The sequence below is a fragment of the Diadema antillarum genome, unplaced genomic scaffold (genome assembly GCF_040938485.1).
Source record: "Diadema antillarum isolate AM-2024a unplaced genomic scaffold, OU_Dant_1.0 seq00000451_RagTag, whole genome shotgun sequence".
NCBI lineage: Eukaryota > Metazoa > Echinodermata > Echinoidea > Diadematoida > Diadematidae > Diadema > Diadema antillarum.
In genome coordinates this window covers 780,136-801,438 of record NW_027271424.1, presented here as the reverse complement: position 1 = coordinate 801,438, position 21,303 = coordinate 780,136, and the positions used below count along the sequence as shown (strand labels likewise).

The 21,303-nt window shown below is 39.2% G+C and overlaps 1 protein-coding gene across 1 annotated transcript in view; it reads right to left on the bottom strand.

The window, feature by feature from the left end:
* Positions 1–4,346: 4,346 nt before the first annotated feature.
* LOC139732821 (dicarboxylate carrier UCP2-like) overlaps positions 4,347–21,303 on the bottom strand; it is a 34,879-nt gene continuing 17,922 nt past the window's right edge. The window contains exons 2-7 of the mRNA XM_071643664.1: positions 15,562–15,801; positions 14,284–14,743; positions 11,473–11,707; positions 7,140–7,352; positions 5,928–6,210; positions 4,347–5,344 (exon numbers count right to left, since the gene is read on the bottom strand). Of these exons, the coding sequence (XP_071499765.1) occupies positions 5,239–5,344; positions 5,928–6,210; positions 7,140–7,352; positions 11,473–11,707; positions 14,284–14,409 (963 nt within the window). The 5' untranslated portion in view covers positions 14,410–14,743; positions 15,562–15,801 and the 3' untranslated portion in view covers positions 4,347–5,238. The remainder of the gene's footprint in view (positions 5,345–5,927; positions 6,211–7,139; positions 7,353–11,472; positions 11,708–14,283; positions 14,744–15,561; positions 15,802–21,303) is intronic.

The following is a 21,303-nucleotide window of genomic DNA, read 5'->3' as shown; positions in this document are numbered from 1 at the left end:
CATCATCATCGATATCATTCTCATCTTCTTCATCATCATCGTCATCGATATCATTCTCATCTTCATCATTATCATCATCATCACTGATATCATTCTCATCTTCATCATCTTCATTATCATTATGATACTGCCATGCTGTACACAAGGGTAAATCAGAATACTGTACATGACAAAACTAATTAAACACACAAATCTCATTCCTTGTAAAGGTGGTATGACATGTATATAGCATTTATTATTTCCTTTTTTTTTTGCAAGTATGCATACAATGCATATTATAATTAATCTTATTTACAAGCAATTTTCTGTACATATCTTTTAAAAATTTCATTTTACAGTGAGCTCAGGACAGTGAATCAAACCACATCATATAATGGGACCTACAAGATGACCACGTCTCTGAAACAATCTCATAGACATAACTGAACATGTTTACGTACTTTCACATTGAGATACAGTCTTGAAGGCAGGCTATGCCTTTTTTGAGTTGAAATTTCATTAGTTATGCCTTCAATATCGATGGACAAAACACTTAAAACAAAACTAAGTCAAAACTTGCTTTTACTGTCTCCTCTCAGAAACAGAAGGTCTTATGATTGACCGACTGACACAATTGAATGCTCCTGTAACAGTCATACTCTTTTTCTTTCTTTGTATGTGTGTGTGTGTGTGTGTGTGTGTGTGTGTGTGTGTGTGTGTGTGTGTGTGTGTGTGTCTGCCACACTTGATATCAGTGAGGTAGAGAGGCATAGTCTTGTGGAGGGGGGGTAATATTTTAAGGGGGGTGTAACCATAAGTGAGATGAAATTAAAATAACAAGTGGAATGTTTCCTGCAGAGAATTTAGTACATTGTAAACTTGTGGAAGCCATTTTGGTATTCAAGACCCGGCGTTGGCTTGCAGAGGACTGAAATTAAGAGGCGTAAACGAATCCCTCACGTCCTCAACTCCAATGCCAATATTCTGAAATCCCCATAAACTTTGTGCAGGATGCACTCAGTTTTTAACGGCAACTGGGTCTTTATCACTTGAGCTCCTTGAAGGAATTGTGCTGTCTTAAGATGTTACACTTTGAGTGCTGTGACTGTTGTTATTGTTGTTGTTGTTGTTATTGTTGTTGTTGTTGTTTGTTTTTTTTGGGGGGGGGGGTTGCCATGGAAATCATTCATAAAATTCCCTCCATGGGCTGGAATTCTCAAAAAGTTTATACCGGTAGTTGATCAAAAATCTTATGAATTGCCAGCAAATATGGATGTGCAAAAGAGAAAATAAATCAATCAAATTATAAATGATATTGCTTCACCACTTTAGACAGAAATAATCATCTAAATTGTATGCAGTCGAGAGGCCTGATGCTTGACATTTCAGAATAGGGGCAGGATGATATTTTGCCATGTGTAACACCTTCACAACTGGAGAACAAATAGCAGCAGCTTTACAAAAACAACCTCAACATTGTGAATTTTAAAGGAATTGTCATATGGTATCATTAAGAGAACTTAACAAAAAAGTACCTCACTCCCTTCAGATGAGATTGCATGGCCTCCTCCCCACTTTGAATCGATGCGCAAAATGTATTGTGTGAAGCATAATCAATCCCTATAATATTGCTTTACCACAATAAAAACCACATCCAAAACTAGAACAGCTGATGCTTTCTTCCACATCAAGTAAGACGAAAACACCATTGCCCAATTAAGCAGGCAAACACAAAAACATTGCTACAGGAATAATAATAATAATAACAATAATAATAGAAATTCACTCATACCCTGTCCCACTGGATAAAAGCAAAAGAGTATCAAACTGATACATATAATATCAAGCGTGTCCAGCTTGAAAAAACAAGAAGAAACAATTTTTCATACATTCAACATCTCTTTCAAAACAGCAGTTTTGAAAGCAAATTCATACAAAAAAATAATATTAATACTATTTGTGCAGTGTGACACAACGAAACGGTCAGCATCTCGCTCTGGCGCTACTCATTTCGCAAAGCCTATCAAAACATATCATATGACATGACAATATCAAATGAATTGATTGAGAGGCATAAAAAACATAAATAGGTAACCACTCTACGGACTCCAGCGAGATCATACAACGGAGACCAAAGGTTGATCGGGCACAGCATAGTCAGTGCAGCAGAATCATTGCCATGCTATGGTATCAGGAACTAAAACAATACATGAATTATTCATAAAGCTGGATGGCTATGTGCGCCAAATTAGGCTCTGTGTTTTAAAGCTACACACAGGGAATGGCCACACTCCATCTGGAGGCTCTTTTTTTTTGAAAGCATGTTGGGGTTTTTTCCTTGCCAGATTTTGCAAAATTTAATCAACTCAAAATTATACCTCCCATCATTTTAAATATGTGTGACACAGTAATACAATTGTACATGCACTTCTCATAAAATGTGCATAATGTTGAATTTTCTTTTCATAATTTCACTTGTATTACGTACGTGTATGTGGTGTATCAATTAGAAGTCTTCACAAAATATAGGAAAGTTTTTCACAAGATAACAATATTTTTTGTGCTTTCTTCCCATTTTTTTTCCTTCAGGAATGAAAAATATTCGAACAGTGCCTGGCCAGCAGTTAAGTAGTATATATCACTTTGGTTGATATCAAAAAGTTTAAAATGAAGGCACCAAAGCAGTAGTGTCACCGTCATCTTTTCGTGAGGTGTAAGTGCTGTGTATAATTATTAATATTGCATTAGTGGATACACAGTTGCACCATTACACTTACACGTGTATTACAGCACTACAATCCTTTGGAGACATGAAATATGAGTTTATAATGTTGACAACATGATTGCATGTACACAGTACATATGGGTTATACTTAGTACTACCACGAGAATCACAACTTTTCACTTGACATACGTTACAGATCTCTAGATCTCATCAATCTTGTACATATACATGTACTTTTTTTTTTCACAACTTCATCCCAGCTTTCATAGCAGAATAAAATAATCTCATATTTACAAGTACACAATCATCGATAAATCTGTCACCGAACCCAATAGTTTAAGAAATCAAAATCATATATAGTCATACTAAACGTAACATTCAGACTTTTGATAGATGGTATCTTATTTATTTCAGAAATTCTCCCTCATTACATCAAATCGCTTTAAACTCATCTGCCATTATCATGTCTCAGTGCATCGCCCTCCTTAATCTTCTTTATCTTGACTTAATTCTGATCAAGTCATGTCCCTCCTCTTGTTAAGGGCTGTCCCAGTCTCGGGAACCATCCCAGTCATCCTGGACTAAATCCTCCCTCTTCTTGGCATGGATGCTTCTCTTCTCTCATTCGCCTATTTCCATGACGACATACTGTATACATCCACTGCAGTGTCGCGAACTCATCCCTTTTTACACAGAGCACATCAAAAAATATGCAACAACTTCCCTCTTGGGACAAAGTTGTGCAAGATTTTTACTCAGAGTGCTCCATTCCTTTATCATTTCATTTCTTTTCATTACTTCTCATCTGTTCATCCCATCTTGCTTATGTAAGCTAAACCCTTTTGTAGAAAAGGTTTATTTCTCCATCTTGTTCAGACATTAGATTTGCATCACTGTGTTTTACCCAGCCACCTACCTTTTGCCCATTCCTTTTTTCTTTTCTTTTTTCATATCACAGTGTAAAGAACATAATCATCAAATCAAGTATCAGAATGCTGCAGACACAGATGTCCAGATACATATAGCCTCCAACTGTAAGACCATTCCTGGGGGGTTGGGGGGTTGGGAAGCGCCCCCAAGCAAATCCTCCAAAACACTACCATCAAGAATTTACTGAGCGAGTGAACTGGTGTACCTAGTCTTAGCTCTTCCAGACCTTGCGTGGCAACTATATCAACGATTTTATGATAGCCAACAAAAAAATATTCTCACAGTGCCCTGAAGGTGATGAAGGAGGTAACAGTACACACGTCTCCCTCCTCGAGCTTTGGTTTATGGATAATACAAGGTCTTTCGCTCATCAAAAATCAGTTGGCACATGGTCTGCGTTACTATGTATCGTGGAGTTTAAATGCCAGCAAAATATTCATCAGTTTGGCTCAGTAATGTCTTGCCAACAATATTGGCAAATGTGATTAAAATGATGGTTATACACATTGTTCTGGCATGAGAGTAATACTGCTAGTAATTACAGGAGCGATGTAAAACACATCCTGTTAGCGAAATGAAATTAATGCATTCCAAAATCTTTCGCTTCATATTTTCACTATAAAACAGAATAATTTTTTTTTTTGGTTATGTCTGCAAGATTGCAAAATTCAATGGGCCAATAACACAAAAACAGATTCAGAAAAAAAAAAAAACTGCTCAGCAACTGTCACATGATTTGCATCAAACAGGCATTCATTTTACACTCAGCTACCAGCAACAAATTGCTTTTGGCATTCAATATGACCCAGTCATATACATACATGTAGCATTATACAGCTTTTTTTTTTTTTCATTGCACTGCCTAATATTCAACAATTTCTGCATGATCGCAAGCCAACAACAGCAGAGCAATCTAATCAGAGCAGTCAACTGTACAGCATGCAGGGCTCCATCCATGCAGATTTTTATTTCTTCCACGAGCACTTGCCCATTCAGGCTGGTCAATTTCAGACTTTTCGATAATTCACCAGACTGAACAAATGACCCATTCCGTAAAAAACCTAATCAAACATATCCCTCCCAGTCCTATCAAAACACAAAAGAAGCTGTAAATTAGCAAGTTAGAAATCCTTCATACCATAAGTTAATAGATAATGACCGTAATAGGAAGAATTGATATTTCTACATTCTCTCATTCCAGACACATATTTCAATCACGATTTGTGTCTGGAAAAAATGAAAGAAAAAAAGAGTCATTTTTCTAATACATTTGCTTGCTGGATGTGAGACTACCACTTTCACTTCTTTCATCAGCTTTGCTCTGAAGAATATCTCCACGAATGGGGTCACTGGTGGGCAAGTGACAATGGAAGAGCCCTCAGGTGTGGACGTCAAATCTACAAGTCCTTGAAATGCGATTTGCCAATCATTATCATTGCCTCGTAGATCACGTCTTCCTGCAAAATTGATGAAGAAAGCATCATTCACGGCTCGTGATTTGACGAAAAGCGCAAAAGGTACTGCCAGCCAGGTCCTCACATTAAGGGGGGCGGGCAAAGAGCAGTTTTATCACCATGGCAACGCATCCTATTATTCTCTTCATCCTAGCTCTTCTGGGTGGACAGTATCACCATGCCTCTCTTGAGCTGCTCGAAGCTGACGAACATGACAATGTTCCAGGCGCCGAGTCTCAGGAACTGTGGTGTGAATCTGGGTGAACACAAATGGAAACAATGAAGCCATTTAAAATAAAAAAAAAACAAAAAATGACAAAACACGTGAACTTGCACTAGACTTTGGTTAGGTAAAACAAGGGAAAAATGTATACAACTTGGTACAGAGGTGGCATTTGCAAATGACATCTGATCTGTATAAACAGGGAGTACATAGCAGCACTTTGTCATATTTCTGGTTTGTAAATAATGGATAAACTTGAAAATTCAATGACTTTCTCATTTTTAGTCTGCCGATTTTGAAACTGTAAGTGGTCTATTTGTTGGACTTTAGTCTTCTTATCTATGGTAAACTCAAGAGAGTTAAGATTCCCACATGGCCCAAGAATAATTTTGGGAGTCTCACCAGAAAACTGCATACAATTACGCTTTTGGAGGGTTTTTTTTTTTGCACAAAATGGTGCAGTATGATGTCACATTAAAACTCGTTGCAAGATACATAATTTGTGACTAGCGGCCAAAGCGGAGGTGTGTTGGTGCTATGATGCTGGTCCATGACGAGTTTTTCTGATATTTGGCCAAAGCAATTCTTCGAACAAGCCACTGGTGGGTTTTCTCACCCTTTGTAAAAGGCAAAAGGCCCTTCCTTTCGGAACATCTGGGTAGCGCAGTCCATGGCCCCTCGGTACCGGCCCATGCCAGAGTTCATGTAGCGCGTCTTCACCACGTCCACGGGAGTGGCCACGCAGGTGGTCACAAACCCCGCCCCAAAGGCGGAGACAAAGTGGCAGGGGAACTCGTCGTTCATCCACCTGCGCCGCAAGATGGCTTCTTTGATGAGGTCGTAGGCCACCACCTCGCTGGCGTTGACCACTGAGTTCCGGGCAATGTTAGGCATGGTGCCTGTATGATTAAAAAAAAACCACCACAAAACAAAGCTTGAAATTCCCTTCTTCTAAAAATGTGTCCAAATACAAATATATTCTGTGTATCAAATCTGTAGTTTTTAACTCAAATGATCTTTGACCTTGCTGGGTAACTACATGAGTTATGGATGACAGCACAGGCAAAGAAAACATCAAAGATAATGGTTTTACTGTGCAAGACCGGAAATTGGTACTTTGTGCTGACTTCAGCAGCATACGAATGGGCAAATCAGCCTTTGTCACAGTACTCAAGTAATAAAACTCAACAACCATGCAATCTTTTTGCCCTCAAACTTATTCTTGGTGCACGCTTCCAGAAGCAGTAGCCCTTGACTGACAGAGAGCCAAAGGTAAATTGCCCAAGTCCTTTATAATCCCAAACACACAGTAGAAATGTCACAAGAATGACCTTTTTGTGACACGTTCAACAACACGGGCACTTGTTATTGACTCACTACACAAGCCTGTATCATTTCAAAGTTCTTAATGATAGTTATCGCATGGAGCTTCTTTGGCAGATGCATTTACACTCTGTTGCTGTGATGAATGAATCTTCATCATCTCTTCTCAAGTGAAACTAATGGAAATTGCACAAGTCCTTCGTAATCCCAAACACTTAGTTATGTCGCAAGGCTGACCTTGTCATGTGAAACTGATGGAAATTTGAACAATGAAATAAAAGATGTTGGTATTCATGGGGCAGCTCTCTTTGGGTGCTCATCAGTTACTTTATCTACCTTCAGTCTTGGCACATATGCTATTTAGTTTTGACAAGGAGAAGGAACATTTTGCAATTAGAAATTACGCTGAACTGGGAAGGAACTTTTTGGTCTTCTATCAGCTCTTCAAGTTTACGCTTTTAAGCTTATTTCAGAGTCCCTACTGTTGTGAGAAACACAAACGTACCCTTCCACAGGCCCCTCACTCCTTCCTCTTTGGCGATGGTCTGGTATGCGTTCATGGCACCGCTGTACCTCTTGGGGGCGCCTGTCAGCTCGGCATTGCCCTGAGCCTGCATGCGGATCTTGACCACATCGGTGGGCTGGGCGCAAGTCACGGCAAATGCCCCTGTAGTTATCCCAGCACAAATTCTCGTAAGAATGTTCACACCACCATAGTCTACACAGAAAAAAAAGAAGAAAGAAACAAAACAAACATTCTCATTATCAATGCTCATACATAATCACAATTAATGTCAAATACACAATAGAGATAGCAACTTTGGACACACTAAAATCAATACCTTGAAAGACATTCCTCATCCCCCCCCCCCCCCCACACACACATCTGTTGGTTTGTGAAACTCGAATAACTAGAAATGTAAATAAAAATGTGGTTACTTCTCTGAGCAATGGAGGAAAGCCACTGTACAAGGAAAAAAGAAAAATGTTTTTTCAACAAGGGACTGGTCACACAAATCAAGGAAGGTAACTGCTCCTAATAATATGCTGTTACTGCATTATCTATATTGTATATCCAATGAGGAACATAAATACACTTTAAAACATGACTACTGTACATACTGAGATTTTGTCTTGCATGTAAGGCATGAGTATTGAAAGAAACAGTACCCTTATCATTTCATTAAAATAATAATAATAATGCCTCCGGCACCCTTCGGGCAGAGGCATAAAAAGGTATGCCTTTATCTTTCTCTGCTATTTTCTTCTCCCTTCTCCCTGGCTACAACAGTACTTATATGTACTGTTATATTCCACACTAACAGCACAGGACACCACCTGGAATTTGAACTCTTAAATGTTCCACGGAACTAAACCAGACAAAATATGATAGCCTGGATGGTATATTTGTCCTACCTGCCCTCGAGTAGGTTTTATGGATTAAATATTCAGAATACAAAATAATGAGGGTACATTGCAGAGGATAGATTACACAAGGCACTTCTTGCTAGTGATACAGTATTGATGCATCTGCATACATGTAACTTTGGCTGGTAGCATATAGGTCAGAAGCCAAAAGAAAGAAAGAGAAAACGACAAAAAATAATCTCCAACATAAAAGTGCTGGTACTGAACGTCACTGTGACTGAAAGAGAGAGAATTTGTTGGCATAGGAAAGGTTTGAGTATGCATGTGTGTGAGAGTGTGTTTGTGACCATCACTGTGTGTGTCAGTGTGTATATTAAATACACATACATATGTATACGTATATCTCTTCATTTATTTAGCGCACAAAGTGATGTTCACACCCGAATTACCAGATCAGCTACATACAATGTACATGTACATTTCATCAGGTATAGAAGTCAATTGTTGCATTACTTAAACTTGAAGGATAACTAGGCTACATTGTACACGTATCTTTCTCTCCATGTGTGTGAAGTAGTCTGCTATTAAGTATGATGTCTTTTATGATAACACCCAGCTCTCAGGCTGATGTTTATCCCTAGTGTTGCCATCAGTATGTATATATATCATCTAATACCAGCAAACACACACATTCACATCCGCTCTCATTTCATTATCAATGTTCTTCATGTGATACACAGCCAAATGCACCTACACAACATTTTCATAGCACATGGTATTTCGTGTGACAAAACAACCAAAAGGAGGTATCCCTGATATGCCCCACCCCAAAATTTTTTGAAGGCACTTAAACACGCAACACAATATGCAATATACAAGAAATACACACACGCCCACACACACACACACACATACACACACTCACTTCTCTCTGTTCCCATCTCCCTGCAGGGCGGATGCATTCATGTCAAGTCAAAGGTCATGCCCTTTTATATTCATCCCAAATCCTCTTTGCACATTTGTCCTTGAGAGCGGCGCGACCTTCAGAGACTGACAAACAAGTCGTCCGCTTGGCCTCAGCGACTAACAATCAGAGATCACACTCAGTACGCACTAGCAGATTGACAATCAGCCAGTCTCTGAGGTGTGAAAGACATCACTGCATGCATGGATGGCATTTCTTCCACCACAGACCTACTAGGATCTGCTTCCACTTTACTGTGCTCAAAGATGCATTGCACACACAATTGGCAAAACCTCTGCACAGACAATTGGCACAACTTCTTTTTTTTTCTGCCCGAGCGTATGTGAGTGCGTTGAGCGGAAGTGGGAATATAAATGTGAATTCCCTCCAGCCCTCCCCCCTCCCCCCCCCCCCCCCCCCCCCCCCCGAAACACACACAATCAAACACACACACGTATACACATCTTCTTGTAATTCTTGTCTTGGAACTTTGAATTACAGTGCATGAAATGGTCCTCCCAAAAAAAAAAAAAAATGAAATGTGCACTCTAAGTGGGTGTGTGTACGAATTATTTGACTACAACATTCCTTGCTTGAAATATAGCAGTTTTGCTGAAGATATTTTTAGTTTTTGTTCTTAATTTCTTTTTCTTTTTGGTGGTGGTGGTGTATATAATATAATAATTTGTGGTTCGGTGAATTAGAAAAAAAAAAAGACATCTTTGATGCAACAGCTTAGGAACTGACAACATGGCCTTTGGTCTGTCTGTCTGTCTGTCTGTCTGTCTGTCTGTCTGTCTGTCTGTATATATGCATGTTTCTCTCTTTTTGCACCAATAGGTCTTCTTACAAAGGACGCAAAAAGAGATCACTGCATTTTTTTTTAATGATACTTGCTTTTCTTTTCTTTTTGACACAACGGAAAACTACAGCAATGGTAAGGTTTTGTGATTTACATGTAGTTGGATCTATCTGGATTTTCCAAAGATATGAAAAAGTTTGTTACAAACAAACAGAAACAGAAGAACTACCTCAAAGTGACTTGCATATCAAAGTTCTTGAAAGTAAAGAAATTAGCATGGTTTCAGAAAATCAGGCACTATCAGTAAACCAGGATCTGTTTCACCATTCTGGGGGGGGGGGGGGGGGGGGGGGGGGTCAGAAATAGACACTACAACTGCTAAATAAAGAAAGTTCAAAGAGAATAAAAGGAAATAAATGTGAAAATAACAACTGAGTCAGACTATGAGGATAGTAGACTTCCTTATAAAAGTGTGATCCAGATACCCTGTCCATAGGTATATGTGTGTGAACTTTGTCCACTCTCAACTCACTGGCACAGAAAGGGAAATGTAAATTTATATTAAGACACTAACAACAGCAGACAGTGAGACTAGAAAGAAGTCTACATGCATATATAATATGGTACACAATGCAAGTAGAAGCATGATTACAATAAGACAATATGAGAAGTAGATTTTGAGGCTATTGATGGTGGAGAACAGAGATACTGCATGCCATAGGGGATGACAGGAGTATGATCGAGAAGCCATGCACACTTTATACAGTCTGCCATGTATTTTTGTTAGCAAAAGGAAAGCGGGGGAAACCAAAGGCAGGAGCAGCATGAAACTGTTCTACATGAATGGAAACTGAAAGAGTGCCTCTACCTGGGATAGATCAGGCCGAATAAATGCAGGGAACTTTTCTTTTCAAATAAGATTTTGATTCTCGATATCCATATTTTTCTCACGACTGGATATGCATTTAATAACAGAAGTCAGCACATCTTTGACAAGGGTAAAGCCCACGTTTTTGTTTTTTTTTTTGGGGGGGGGGAGTGGGGCTTTGTTTTTGATTTGATCATTACAACTGCTTTGAAACTCTGAATTTGTTCATCTCAAGGCTAACTCTATTCTTTTCAATCTCTTTTATGACTACACATTGTTTGCACCTTATCCAGGGGTCATCTAAATCAAATAAGAGCTTTGTTTAACAGGTGTACAAGAGCACACAAAAACAACTGTCTGCCTGCTATTCTAGACGAAGAAATCGTCTGCAGTGATCATAATAGCATGGTTGTGTTCGACTGAAAAAAAGAGGATGGAAAAATAGAGTTTGAACCCAAAGGCTGAACTGGACTTTACACAGTGATGTACAATCTGTTGTCTTCTACAGAAAGGAATGCTCTCAATTCACGTAATGATAATTGGGATCCAGAGTTCTCATCTAAAGTCATGTAAAAAGAAAAGACAAAATTTCAATCAGTCTGTCCGAAAAGAAAATAGGCCAACAAAGACATCACATTTGATGACCAGAGTAGAAATATTTTGGTGATAATGTTCAGCTGGCTTTGATACTTGATGTGGTGCAACTACATTATTGTAGCATAACCACTTTATTGAAAGAGTATCACAGGGTGGAGAGGGAGAGGAAGGGGGGTGTTTGGCTGAGGGAGGCCTGATTTGATGGGGAAGTGTTAGACCGGCAGAAGCCACCAACGCACCGACTTTCTGGGCACCTGCATAGAACGCCTTGACGGAGTCGTAGAGCCCGATGCGCACCGACGCGAAGCACATCTGGCGCTGGAGGCCTGGCACCAGGCCGTTGTAGAGGCCCCGCGGACCCTCCTGGCGCACGATGGTCCATATTGTTCCGAAGACGCCTCGGTAGCGGAAGTTGGCACTCTTGGGTCGCTTGGAGGTTGCCTTCTGCGAGGATCCCGAACTCTCACCTTGGATCTAATGTTGAGTGTAAGATGAATATCAATACGAGAATGTAAACATTTCACATTCTTCCTCCCTCTATCTTTACGTTTACCTGAACATCTTTCAACAGTTTACTAATTGCTAGATCAGGATACTGCAACACAAAATAATGTAACACGGGTATGTTAGGTCAAGTACCACTCGGCAAACAGCTAAACGTTAAAGTGGAACTTCCATTATGTTTGTCCATGGAAAATAGTGTAATTTTTCCTACATGGGAAACCATTTCCTGTCCCAAAAAAAAGAAAGAAAGGACTGCAAATAATACCTAATGATAACAGAACATTGCTTTTAATACAATTCATGAAAGAAAAAGTAAAATGTATGCTTTCCAAAGCTTAAAGTTGATTCTAGAAACCCACGCAGTACAGTCATGTGGCTACTGTGCACAAGAGGCCTGTGTGCACTAAGCTGCATAATTATAATTATTTTTTTTTTTTTGGGGGGGGGGAGGGGGAGGGGGAGAGAGAAGGGGTGGGTAGAGGGGATGAGGGCAATATATGCAGAGAGCTCTATCCTCCCTGCGTCATATTCTCTCTGTTGTCGCCCCTACAAGCTGTCATCTACAGTTTGTACATACACTGTAGCAGCCTTTTCCTGGCAGTAGCCTTCTTTAACCAGCCAATCTAATTCCGGCATATATCACCAGTGATTACAATAATTGCACCACCTGGCATTTCAATAACACTATGTTAAACACTTTCAGCGCAGAGTACTGGCTAGTTTTGATAAACCATCTTTCGCTATAAAAGGTTAAGTAGAATTACAGACATCTGGTCCCTTTGAGTAAAGTACACACCCACATAAAAAATAAGAACAAAGAGTGTTGTCAGTATGATATGACAAAGAATTGCTTATTTGAAAAATGTTTACCACTGGTTATCACTGCAATAACAATGACAATCCCACCCCCCCCCCACCCCACCCCCACCCAAATATTGTTTGCGAAGGAGGGTATAATCTTTAGGTATACAATAGTTGTATTGGTAACCAACTGTTTGGTAATTCTTATCACATTTTACAGTTGACAAATCATGCAAGGCGGTACGGGCCTATGAACAATTGACACTAAATATTTTTACAATTCATTTTTGATACAATGCAAAGAACTTAAAATCCTGTTTTGCTTCAATACTTCAAAGCTTCAATGAATACAGTATACACTGTACAGCGTACATTTTGCAAGGTTTTTATTTTCACGAATTTCTTGAGTCAGGTGCTATTCACGACTTTTAAAGCATGCAAAAATCTTCACTCTAATCTCATAATGAATGCAATGTTCATGCATACAAATCATGTACATACTGTACAAGGTGTATATCTATTTCTCTTTTCAGAACAGAACTCCACTAACCACTTGCGGAATTGTCAGGAAGTCCTGATTAACACAAAAAAATTAGACTCGCTAAATATATAGTATATACATGTATGTGGATAATCAGAAACCAAATACATGAACACTGAAAGCTATTTTTGAGAAAGGGGAACACTCAACATCAATGGGACCCCTCTGCAAATGTCAAATGGCACAAACATCTCTAATACATTTTTGTTTTTGATGCACCAACAGTCACTCACATGAGCGACCTTCCTCATACTATAGGAACTTCCCTGCCCACATTGAATACAAGCTGTGGCATGCATGATTTCATATCAAAAGGAGCGTAAACTTTTCAGACAAAGAAGAGTATTTTTTTCCCCCCGCTACTGTGTACCAACGGGAAAAACAATGAGGGACAAGAAAAACAGACATATCCTGAACAATCTTCATGGCAATTTCTTTCTCGACCTACACAGATACATACAATACATGAATGCCTCGGCTTTGTTTTGGGTTTTTGTTTTTTGTTTTGTTTTTTAGGGGGGTTGTTTGTATTTTGTTTTTTAATGTATTATTTGTTGTATAACAAGCTAATTTTTAACCCCTCTTCTCTTCAGGTTTACATCCACAGTGTACTCAACAGGAAATATCAGCCCCAGTCAGTACATAATAATGGAACAAGATTCCATAATCAATATCAGGAAAAACATAGTCTCATATAATGCCAATTATACCCATAATGTAAAATTTCTTCATTAAGCACGGGTCCAAAATGCTCTGCGAGTCCTTATGGCATGAGTAACATTCGAAGGTACATGTATCATCTCATGGAGTGCTACAAAGAGCTGTCACATCAGAAATTCCCACTTGCTGCACTCATAACTTCCTCATTCAAAATATTTATTTCTGGCGCACACACACACACACTTGTTCATTTAATCTTATTTATGAGGGACACACAGACACAATATACCACTGGTGATGTCTATGATATGTACCCCCTGGAGAGCCCAGGTCGTTGTTGCGTCAATGTAAAGGTGTTTTGTCCTTTTTATTTCTTTCTCATTGCTTTATTGCTTGGGGGAAAAAGTTATAGGCATTATTCTACATGGCTCTCATAGATTTCCATAAACCCAGAAGAATGAGAAAAGAAATGGTTGCAGGATTTTATCACACCTTTCTTTTTTTCTTTTGTTTAAAAAAAGACAGAATTAAGGAAGACACTTACCTGGAGTCTGACTTTGGCGGTATCGAGGGGAAATGTGATAACATCAGCGATGCAGCCCCCTAACCCTGCACTCGCCAACTTGATGTAAACTGATGGATTGACGTCGATTGGAGCAAAGCCCACCATGATTGGTGATTTCTGGTGGCCCTGTCTGGATCTCGACCAATCAGAAGCTTCGTAGGAGGAGGTGCGCTAACCTGCCACAACCTGTTGTGCCGACCAGGCCTTCTGGTTGGATGGATGCTGCGCGCGACTGAGCGATATCGATGTTACAAAACTGGAGATGAGCGGACCTGCATGAGTCGTCGCGGTAACGGGGGAGGGAGGACAGCGAATTTGGCTGATTGGAGAACCGGGAACGACTGCGCTGGGCAGAAATGCTGACTTGGAACAGAAACTATCAAAGCGTCATGAGGAAGAAACTCTGGTAGCCTCATTCAGGCAAGAAGCAGGACAAAATCTGCAAAGAGAATAGTAAGACACCATGAATAGTTATAATTGAACACACAAAGCATACAGGTATCAACCACCACAATGAAAATACAAGAAATCATCAAAGGTGCCCCCATTCCAATGACTAAAATTAGCACATAGCATATTGGCTGAAATTGTGAACATACGTGTATGCACGATACTTTTAAAATATCTTTGTCAGCGAGCATATCAGGAGAAAGCGTATTGTCTCAGAGGTAAAGTGCTTTAGAAAAAATAATAGTGGGATACAAAGAGCCATTAAGAATGAACGAAAAAGAAGCACATGGTGTTCATCAACCAAGACCACATTAACCAAGACATAAGAATATATGTATATACAATGTATGTACACATGGTGATATTAATTATTAATAATCGACATTCAACTCTTACATTTCCATTTTCACAACAGCTGTGAGAGGATGGCAGCTGCAAAAAAGATTAACCTTTTGCATGTCAAAACTGACATGGGTCGTAGGCTGTGGTCACGAAAGCAAAATAACTCTGAAGTCAATTGGTTTATCCTCCAACACACCCACTGCATTGTATGGCAAATGTCAAGGATCCTCGCTGAAAAGAGTCACACATAACTTGGAAGCCGGAAAACGATTAGCATTCTAGCAACCTGTAGTGCCACCTTTCCTATTGTAAACATGCCAAGCTAGCATAATGCCACGAATGCAATTTACGTAAACAAGTTGTTCACAAGTACAATGCAAGCTTTGAAAAGCTTACTGTATGAAGATGCAGTCCTAAATGTATTAAGTATTCTGCCTAAAATGTTGAGAAAATGCCAGTACTTACACAAGAAACATGAAGATCACACACGTAGTACAATAAATAGAAGATCCCACCCTGGAGTGATTTTTTTCCCCCTTTCTACTGCTGTTGATTACTCTGCTGTTCTTCTTGCTGTTGATTGGTGGACTGCCTGTGGGCGTCACGCATATCAAAGTCTGTGATTGGTTGCCTGGATTGGGGGCGTGGCTGTTGATTACTCTGGGCCATTGGGGGCCAGACAGTGCACTCTCTTGGAAATTGAATCTGGAGCGACGAAATAGAAAAAAAGGGGGACAAATCTTAAAATAGAAAGTCACAAAAAAAAAGATTAAAGTTAAACAACAACTGATGTTTCTGAACAAAAAATAAGATATTACGTATGAACAGTTTTCGCAGCAGCTCGGTTGAGTATGAACAATTCATGAACTTTTACAGAGGTGATTATTAAAGAAAAAAAAAATCATCAACACACTAGTGTGCAATGACCATGGTAAATTACGATGAATGGACAGATAAATCCATCATGCTTGCTAACTCACAATACCATCACTTCTTTTATCTTCCATCACCTTTTCTTGAACATTGAACACATGATGTGCACATGTCATACAATCAATATCTCGTAGAGGCAGTCTTAATTAGAATGGGCTATGAAAATGAAAAAAATCAACATGTGACTACTAATACCAACACACAAGAAGCAAACTGAAAAAAAAAAACACATGAAAATTGTTGGTAGGAAAAACATTTCTATGAAAACAGCAATTTCAATAGTTATCCAATACAATGCAGAAAATGTCAATCAAGATGCATTCCATCAACACATGACGAATAAGATTATAGCACAAGACTGTAAATGTGGAAACTTTTACACAAGACCAATCTTTTCTTCTTCTTTTCTTTTGCTAAGCTTGATCTCGTAGATGAAATTTGTTTGAAGATTGTTCCATGAATACCAGATTGTAATAAAAACAGTAATTGTGACAGTTTATAAATATTTAAAAAAAACCACAGGAGACAGAATACAATACGCTATCTGTATTCAATATTTTCACAATGAGATTAGAAGGCGTGAAATGAAATCCACTCGGTTCTGAACAGTTCTTCATTTGACATCCTACATAAACGTGGGGAAGGGGATTTCTGAATTTCTATACAACTCAGACTACATCAAACACACTAACATTCAATTTTCTCCGTCCACTAGAGGCATATATTGTAATGCCTCTAATGTGTAGGTCTGTGTACTTGAATTTAAAATATCTTTAATAATGGGTATATTTTTATTCCTGCCAACTGTAAAACCAGAAATTTGTGCACGCATAATGAAACTTTCACAAATTTCATGAGGAGCCAAGATTCCCGAACAAAAAAATGCATGTTAAAATTTTGTTTACACTATGTATTGAATGCTACATGTAGTTGCCATCACATCTTGCAAATTTCATGTCGCGAATGTTTCTGGTTTTACACTAAGTTGACCATTAAGCTGCCCTCAGATGCAAAAAATATGGATTATAATCATACCATACATTTGCCATACTTCATGGATATGATTTTTATGGAGCCAACATGTTATGTGAAATGACCATTTACAGTATATACCAAAATAAACTTTGCGTTAAATTTACGTGTAACGCAAGCGCCGATCGGTACTGCGTTAATCTTTCTGCGTTACAAAATTAACGATCACCGTGCGTGAATGATCGTTACAGATCGTTACAGATCGTTACTGTGCGTTACAGATCGTTACTTTGCGTTAATTTTTAGATCTTGCGTTAGCGGACTTGTCATGTGGACTGGCAAGAAATCTCGGAAATTGCGAGACTCGGAGATGCCTCGGTTAAGTAACTGTCGTTCGTAATATTTACTACGGACAATTTCCTGCCGGCGGAAGGCATTTAAATAGCGATATCAAATACCGAAAAGATTTTGTAGTTGAGCAGAACTCCCCTGGCAATGTCGTATTGTCATGGTCGTCAAATTTGTACTCATGGGCGCAGTCAATGGAATCGGGCAAGCAAAAATTTCGAAGCCACATTTTTCCCCACAGCCAACATATTCCATCGAACATTGAACCCATGAAATCACGCATACGCAAGCCTAAAACTAACGCCGACTGTCTAACGTTAGCGATGTCACGATTTCAACGACGGTCAGACACTTACTCAATTCAGGAAGGTGCAAAAGTCCATTTATATTCCAATACACAACGTGTGTCTCGCCGAATAACTGGTGGTAGTGTGTGGTGACAAAGCCGAGTATTTCGGCAGTAAAAGTAGCTGCAGCAGAAGAAAATGTCTACCACTTTCTGCTCGCATTATTACACTGCCAGCAGGTGAGTCAAGTGGTGACTTGATAGGCACGCTTCACATGAAAGTTTACCCAGAAACATGAAAAATCCCACGATGCCAAGGTGCCAGAGTGGGGAATGGGGAGGGGTGGAGAGAGAGAGAGATACCAATCAACAGAAGAAACCGCGCGTACTGGCGCATTCTCGGAGGTCATGAACAGTCTGGGGTCTTGGAGATGAACAGAGAAGGAATGTTTAATTAAAGATAGCTCAAGTCGAAGACCCAGGATTACAAACGCTGATTCTTTTTTTTTTTCTCCTTTCATTTATCATGCCTTCACGTTTAGAAATGGTTGCACTCCTTAAAAAAAAAACTCTCCTGCGATTTTTAAAACGTCAAACTTACCATGAAAGTGTTACTACGTGTAATACAATAGTTAATACTATACCTATTGCTTTAATCATACAATGTATCTGTATAACACAAATTTGACTACCAATGACAATAAAAGATACTTGTATTTGTTTTGTGCGGAGATTTTTTTTTGTCTTTATCCTGACTAGTTCCTATGAAATTTCTAATGTTTTTACGGCAGCATCAACAGCCTAAAATAAATTACTGAGAGATTTATAGATTATGAAATTTTTGGCAACCATCCATTTGAACGTCAGGCATGAAAAGCTCCTGATATTCAGCAAAAACAACTCAACAGATCAGAGACAAAGTTCCTTCAAATTTTTGAGAAGTAGCACGCAGATTTGCTGGGCGTGGTAGGGTCCATGCTTTGAGATCGTCACAATCGTGTTGTCACCAGGGAGGTGGAGTGTCTCTCTTCCACCTCCCTGTTGTCACGGAGTATCGGGAAGTTCTCACAAATTCCAGGATCACCCCTCCCTACCAACTCCATGTTGATCCCTGAGGCGGGAAGAGTCTCTTCCCACCTCCCTGTTGCTCCCCAACGTGCATTGTGAATGCGTGGCGTTTCTTGTCACCGTCAGTACCCGAGGCTGCTTTGTATTTGTCTTGGAATATTGATTCTTCTTGTCATAACATGAGTGTAGTAATCGTTTTGCATGGCTATGTAAAAAATTGTGATACAACGTGTACTCAACTCGTCTTTGTGATTTTTTTCTTCAGTCCAAAAGGAAGACAAAATAGTATCATGACGTTTGCAATTGTTCGAAAGGTCTGCTTTTGATAACTCACAGACTACTCAGTAATCACCCTTGTTTTCCCGCTCCCAGGCCCTCCAATTTTATTGAGCAATCCACACGCGCGCGCAAATTCCTTTGCCATGTGGTTTTGCCAGCCAGCTGTCGGAATGTGCTTTGAAGTTACATTTCAGCCTGGCCTGGCTGGCATGAATGGGTGTCGAGTTTCAATCAATACCTACTGTTGTTTTATTCTTGTATTTGAACATGTCGTTTCACCTGACAACACACGGAGATCGGGAAGGTGTAGGGCCAGGGAAGAGGTTTTTGTTGTGTGTTGCAACCTAATCCGGGCAATTAACCCCAGAGGGCAATTACCCCCCCCCCCCCCTCCCCCGCTAAATACTGGTTAATGGTAAGGTTAGAGTAAAGATTAGGGTTAGGTTTAGGGTGAGGAGTTTGGGTTATGGTTAGGATTAGGGCCAGGGGAAGGGTCCGGGGTAATTGCCCAGGAAGAAAAGAGGGACGCGCTTTTGTTCTTGGTCAAATCGATTTCCTAGGTGATGCTGTGGAGCTAGAAAGGAACAAAAAAAGCAATCATGATGTCTGGCGTACTTCCGGGACGTCTTATTTTTCTTGCACTCTGAAATGTCCTATTGTTTGGCGTTATCAATGTCGTTAATTGTTATATAGTTACCCTCTTTCGCATTATAAACTTAAAGTCCATATAGAACATTCATACGCATTAAGATCACACTCGAAAAGCTATACTGGTGTATAGTTTGAACACAGCAAAATGAAATAACGAATATCCCGCAGATTTACCAAAATTATGCGTCATGTGGGTCCATTCATTTTCTTTTCTTTTTTTTTCATTTGTCTTCTTGTCGATGTGGGGGGTATAGATTCAGGATATACTTTTCCTTTTCCCCTTTCGGCCCGGTGCGATTACTCCTGGTGCTGACATTCTTTCTGCTCGTCTTCCGATTATACTGTTGTTGTAAATAAATGCGCATGGAGCCCCAGCTGTATCGCAAAAAAAAAAGAAAAAAAAAAGTCTATCTAAAGTTGACCTTCAAGTACATGTACTTAAGTAAAATCTGAATCAATTAGCCATGGTACGGGTTTGCGGTTTCAATCCCCTCGAAGCCCGATATTTGCCTTTAAGCAAGACACTTTATCCACAAAAGGCCAGGGCTCCACACTAACTTTTATTTCGGTGGCCCGATCGGGCCACCAAAATGATTGATTTTTATTTTTTGGTGGCCCGAAAAGAAAAACAAACAAGCAAAACTATCGATCCTACTAAACATAGAAAAATAAATATCAAGTATTACTGAAGTGATACAGGTACCCACGTCTAAAATAAGGAGAAAATTTAATCATCTTATACCGTTATTCTGAGTTCTAAGATTTCGCAAATAGGCTTATAGATTATTATAAAAGTTGATGCCTATTAAATTGGTCAAAATTTACGTTTGAAATGAGAAAGTGGGAGCATTTGCAGACATTGTAAACATCTGACATTTGTTTTAGCATCGTAAAGAGCCAAAAAATTACCGTTATTTATTTCTGGTGGAAATTCAAGCAATCATTCAACATTTACAAGTATTTTAACACCTTCCGGAATGTAAAACCAAGCAACCGACATTCATTCTATCATCTTACGGACCTGAATATAATCCTTATTCATTTCCGAACGTGAAAGCAAACATCCGCTCTTTATTTTATCATCTAACTGAGCCGATTGATACCGTTTATACTTTCCAAATGTACAAGCAACAATCTGTTACTTATTTTAGCATCGTACGGAGCAGAATATTACCGTTATTCATCTCCAAATTCAAAAGCAAACACCCGACATTTACTTTATGATCGAAGGAGCCGAATGTTACTGCTGTCCACTTCCGAAAGTGAAATGAATCATCTGACATATTTCAGCATCGTACGGAGCCGAATGTTATACTGTTTTTCATATTCAAACGTCATCCGACATTACATTTACCATCAAACGCAACTGAATGTTATTGTTATTCATTTCGAAATGTTAAATTTATAGCAAATGTCTGATATTTATTTTAGCATCTTAATTATGGAGCAGAATGTTACTGCTTGTCACTTCCGAACGTTCAAGCAATCATCTGACATTTATTTTGGCATCTTCCGAAGCCGAATGTTATTGAGCACTATTTACTTTCGAACGTAAAAGCGAACATTCGGCATTTCATCGTCGTACGGAGCTGAATATCACTGTTATTCATTTCCGAACGTCAAAGGGATCATTCGACATATATTTTAGTATCTTCCAGAGCTGAATGTTA